Source organism: Miscanthus floridulus, chromosome 16 (assembly GCF_019320115.1).
Source record: "Miscanthus floridulus cultivar M001 chromosome 16, ASM1932011v1, whole genome shotgun sequence".
NCBI lineage: Eukaryota > Viridiplantae > Streptophyta > Magnoliopsida > Poales > Poaceae > Miscanthus > Miscanthus floridulus.
In genome coordinates, this window is record NC_089595.1 from 50,043,301 (window position 1) to 50,048,688 (window position 5,388).

The following is a 5,388-nucleotide window of genomic DNA, read 5'->3' on the forward strand; positions in this document are numbered from 1 at the left end:
ATTTATAATAATGAAAGGAACACATAGAATTATGTGTAATTTTGTTGCCAATATCTCTAGCAAATCTATCAAAACTTTGGTCATGAAATAGGGGTAAAATCACAAAAATCTCTAACAAAACCGAGGTAAAATTGCATGGGCAAACTTGTCTTTTGTCTAAAAGTTAACATTGTGACTTCACGGAACAGAGGGCACACTCTTCCTTCATTTTAAAAACACAAGGGAAAAATCACAAAGTTAAAAAAAAGGGTAAAATCACTATTCCGCTATAAAACAGAGGTGAAACGCTTAAGCCTCTTATTTTTATCATGTATATAGACATAATATATCTAAGTGCATAGCAAAGAAAAACCAAAGCGTCTTATAACTTAAAATAGAGGGATATAATAAATATTAATATCCTTTCGTAAAATTCAGGCCCGGTTTATTTCCAGCGGCAAAACTTTTGCCATGCACTTGAGCCCATGTTTTTGGCAAACGTAACCAAACACCTAAACTAAAAGTGAGCAAAAGAGGGAGAGTAGTCCAGATGAGTGAGGGTGCCACCTCGCCGGCGCTGGAGCCGGAGGTGGCGCCTTTGCCGGACAACGACGACATCCATTGGGAGATCTTTCTCCGCCTCCCGCCGCTCCCCTCGTCGCTCCCCCGCGCCTCGCTCGTCTGCAAGCGCTGGCGCCGCCTCCTCTCCGACCCCGCCTTCCTCCGCCGCTTCCGCGCCCACCACCGGGCGCCTCCCCTCCTCGGATTTTTCGCCGACGAAGACGGCGACATCGAGTTCGTGCCCACGCTGCGCCGGCCCGACCGCATCCCCGGCGCGCGCTTCTCCCTGCCGCGGCGCCGCGACGACTACCTGAGCTTCCTCGGCTGCCGCCACGGTCTCGCCCTCCTCGTCGACCGCGCGCGGTCCGAGGCCGTGGTGTGGAACCCCATCACCGGCAGCCAGTGCCGCGTGCCTTTCCCACCGGAGTTCAACAAAAGACAAGTCTACTACAAAGGCGCCGTGTTGAGCTCCTCCGGCGACGGCCACGTGCACGCTGATTGCCGCTTGATCCCCTTCAAATTGGTATTGGTGCATCATACTGACCTCCACGACACGCTTGCGTCCGCGTGCCTATATGAATCGGAGTCTGGTAAATGGGGCAATATCAGCTCAGTAGCTATTCCATGGTCTCGTTTGCATCAGCCTGCTGTCCTAGTTGGAAACCGACTTTACTGGATACTTTTGGGTACCAGTGACATCCTTGAGTTTGATTTGGATGGCCAGAGTCTAGCCATGATTCAGAAGCCAGAGGACCCCCGTGTTACAAACAATTCAGGCATTCAGGCCCTGCGAGTAGAAGGTAACAAGCTTGGCCTTGCAACTTTGTCAAAGCTGAGCATCCAATTGTGGCAGAGAGAGACCAATTCAGATGCTGCTGGCAGGTGGGTGCCATGGAAAACTATTGAACTAGACAAGCTCCTTCCACTAAGTCGGTTAATGAGGATATGGCCAACAACGATTCTGGGGTTTGATGAGGATAGCAATGCTTTCTTTATTTGTACAAGTGTTGGCATCTACATGATCCAGCTTGAGTCAACACAGTTCACGAAACTTTTCGAAGGCGATTCGTTTACTGCCTATTATCCCTACACAAGTTTATATACTGCAGGTAAGCTTATCTTTATGTTGCACAAGTAATGAGATCCAACCATTTTTGCTATATGGCAATTGAATTATCGCTCATATGCTTAAGAGCTCACTAGCAGTTTGAACATATACATTGTGATCTTTTATCGCTTTCTCAAGTTAGTGAACTCATAGTAAAGTAATTTGGTACAATTATTACTTTTGAACTACATGAACCTAGTAGAGAATTTTATTGTTGCCAGGTTATTTAATTATGCAAAAGAGATTCAGTGTTGCTCTCTTGAATTGCTGCTTTCAGTACCAGCTTCGAAATGTTAAGAATTTTTTAGCAATACTAGCACTTAAGTAAAGTCAATGTGCTAAATAAGTAGCTTGATTGCCACACTTGGAAGCTTAAAGCTTATTGTTTCTTTCATTCATTATATTTCTTGCAATATATATTTATGATTAATCGAGTTCGGAACGATGATATACGTGAGAGATTAGGGGTAGCGCCAATTGAAGAAAAGCTTGTCCAACACCGGTTGAGATGGTTTGGACATGTGCAACGGAGACCTCCAGATGCACCGGTGCGTAGTGGAATCCTAAGTCAGGATAGTAACGTGAAGAGAGGCAGAGGAAGACCGAAGTTGACTTGGGTAGAGGCAATAAAAGGAGACTTGAAAGGATGGAATATATCCAAAGACTTAGCCTTAGATAGGAGTGCTTGGAAGACAGCTATTCACGTGCCTGAACCTTGATTGCTTCTGTTGGGTTTCAACTCTAGCCTACCCCAACTTGTTTGGGACTTAAAGGCTTTGTTGTTGTTGTTGTTGTACATTCATCTTGTTATAATCAAATTTAAAAAATCTTAGTGAATTACATGAATTTTAGCTTGTGGAGCAATACTTCTGCAGGTGATGTCTTCACTTCTACTGGGTTAGATTAGAACTAAATAATGTTTTGATCTTCAGGGCAAATTTTTACTTGATGTAACATGTTACATCTACGTGGTCGTTCTCATTTGTTTTTCTCTGAAGTTTCTTAATTTGAACTTATTTAGTTAAGGTTCATTTGAAATGGCTAGAACAAAGTAGTTGTAGTTGCCTTAATGTTTATCTGGCTAAACATGTTGCACATTAGGTAGGTGAGTATTATTGTTCAGAGTGATTTACTGTGTACAGTGTACTTGACATTAGATGTGGCCCGTTTTCTTGCCCATTTCTAACCTTGTAATAAAAGCTAATAGGTTACACAGCTGAATCTAATTAGCAAACCTTTTCTCTATTTTATCAATTTGGCTTTACTTATTTTTTATTGGTTCATTGGACTTGTTCTTCTCATAGGCTTGGGCATTGATGATGGAGATTATAGAGCTGAAATGCTGAACAATACATGAGATGATTGTCCCAATATATCTTGTAAACTGAGGTGAGGTGTTTCTTGAACAGGTGATGTTAATTTATCTTTTGCTTTGTGTTTGTTATTTTTCTTGTCAGCATGTTAGTAGAATATATGTTCAAAATGCTTAGGAAATCCATCACCTATTTGTAGTTTATATCAATATCTTTCAGTTGTAAACAGGCTTCATTTCGTATAATTGTTCAGGCTGTTAGGGCCTTTAACCTACAAGTTTATTTCTTATATTGGTGAAATAATACACAGCTCTCCTTTGTGTCTGAGAAAAAGTGTTTAGTGATCAAGTTATTTTGTTCGTTGCTTGGCCTTCATTGTGTGCAATCATTCCATGGTGCTTTCTTTTTCTATTTTTTTTTCCAGTAGTGTGAACATCCTATTAGGGCATGAGTAGGTCAATTCAAGTTGCTGTTTTAGTTTATTCATTTATCATTATCTTCTGCAATCATAAACTTGTAACTGAGGCTTGCGTATTAACTTATGTAGTAGCAGTGCTGTAATTAAAACTTTTTTTGTGGACTACATGCTGCAAGTGATGTTTGCACTTTTACTGGTTTGGAGATGCTGCTTGGTTTATGTTTCACAAGGCACTTATTTCTTCTAACCAGTAATCCTTATATATTTCACTGATGTTTCTCAGTTTTTATGATTATTTGAATTAATTTCATTGGGAACTAGTGAAACACTCTTCTCCAGAGTACTTGTGGATAACTTTGTTTTGTGTGATGGCTGCATAGTTTATACATGTTCTTCATTACTAGGTTAGCAGTTATATGACTACTGTTCACATAATTTTCTCATATGACAATAGGTTTAAGACTTGAGACTATTACTCTCTTATTGTTTGGGATTTTCTTTGTTTTCATTGGTTCATTCGATTAGTTCTTCTTCCAGGCATGGAATTGGTGGTAGAGACTATATAACTGAAATGAAACGTAATGTCAAACAACCATGAGATTCTTTCCCCCCGTTAAATTGGTGAATTGTCATGTTGGCTGAACAATTGATGCAAATTTATTTTCTCCCACGTGTATGTTGTGTTGCTAGTCAGCGTTTTCTGCTGCACTGATACCTATGTATCAATGATGTACTTGTGTTCGATGTACAGAGTCATAGTCTCATTTACTGAATCCATTAAATTTACATTTAGTGATATATAATCTACGGAAACTGCTGCTCTATTTGGTTATTGCATTATTAGTGTTCAGTGATGACTGATTTTGTTCAATTCAATGGTGGTCTGCCCTGCTATCCAAATTTGATCAGCTTTGGCAGCCTGTTCGTGCTTGTACCTGACAATGTCAGGTTGTTCAATCCGGATTTCAGATGGATGTTGTTCTGACAATTCTCATAGCCCGCTTCTGTCGCTACTAGGTGGCCCTTTCTCGCAGGTGCTTCTTCCACCTTGCGCTAGGCTCAGGGGTATGGTTAGGGCGTCTCAGGGTCTAGCTCCACGCTAGCTGAGCTGTGAGCTGGATTCTAGCAAACATGGAAGAGCAGAAGGATAAAAAAGACATGGATGCTAACGAAGAACAACTCGCTAGTCTATTTGCTCATCTTGAGCATACATCGGCAAAGATGCTAACGTGCCAGTTGAGTCACGCTATGACATTAATGCACGTGGAAAGTGATCGTGGGACATGCTAGCGTGTTAATTAAATCACACCAGTACACGTGGTGTGACCTACCTTATTGTAGAAATGTACACCCTGTTCGCTTGATTGTATCAATGCTTATCAGTCATAATACATTGTTTTTTTCTTATAACAAAACAGCATCAGTCAGTTTATAAAGCCACAGAAACGATCAAGCAAACATGATGGTAGTTCCAGACGTACTCTTTTAAAATAGTTGTTTCTTTTTTTTTTTTGACGCGGTTAAAGCACGACGGGTCGTGCTGTCGCAAATCGCACGACCCCCCTCCACCGGCGTGACCGGCTTCACTCCCCTGGCCACCCTTTCCTTTTTCGCTCCACGCAACCATCCATCGACAGATAGGCAGCCACTCCTTTCCATCTGCATGATGTCTGCCAAAACTAGACCTCACTTGCCTATGTTTTAAATAATTTTATTTTAGTAGCAATTTATGTGTAAAAATGTATTAGGAGATTTATGAAAGAAGTTGCTACTATGTAATACTAAACTTGCTACTCAAAAATATACTAAAGTTTTTACATGGTATGCATATCGATTATTACCAGGGAAATATATAAATTTGTTATATACATAAAGGTACTAACCTATAAAGAGAGAGACCAAAACAAAATAAGCTGCAACATGGAGAGGCAAATTATTTAATAAACATTTGCATAAGCTGCTAATTAGGGGGCAAGTTATTATACAACAAATTATAAAATGCCAGAAAA

The 5,388-nt window shown here is 40.7% G+C and overlaps 1 protein-coding gene across 4 annotated transcripts; it reads left to right on the forward strand.

The window, feature by feature from the left end:
• The first annotated feature begins 528 nt into the window (after positions 1–528).
• Positions 529–4,607, forward strand: LOC136513593 (uncharacterized). Of its 4 annotated transcripts, none has more exons than XR_010773389.1 (3): positions 529–1,649; positions 2,953–3,057; positions 3,917–4,338. XR_010773389.1 is itself a non-coding variant. In XM_066507565.1 (3 exons), the coding sequence occupies exons 1-2, from the start codon at positions 530–532 to the stop codon at positions 3,003–3,005; spliced, it is 1,173 nt and encodes a 390-aa protein (XP_066363662.1). In that variant the 5' UTR covers position 529; the 3' UTR covers positions 3,006–3,037; positions 4,397–4,607. The 4 variants fall into 4 exon arrangements, 3 of the variants coding, with proteins under 3 accessions (XP_066363662.1, XP_066363661.1, XP_066363663.1); XM_066507565.1 differs by lacking the exon at positions 3,917–4,338 and adding an exon at positions 4,397–4,607 and having other exon boundaries at positions 2,953–3,037; XM_066507564.1 differs by having other exon boundaries at positions 2,953–3,037; positions 3,917–4,334.
• The last annotated feature ends 781 nt before the right edge of the window (positions 4,608–5,388 follow it).

Coding starts and splice junctions, on each gene's coding strand:
- LOC136513593 (XM_066507565.1), top strand. CDS start 530: ATGAGTGAGGGTGCCACCTCGCCGGCGCTGGAGCCGGAGGTGGCGCCT. Junction 1,650..2,952: donor CACAAGTTTATATACTGCAG/GTAAGCTTATCT, acceptor TTCTTCTCATAG/GCTTGGGCATTGATGATGGA.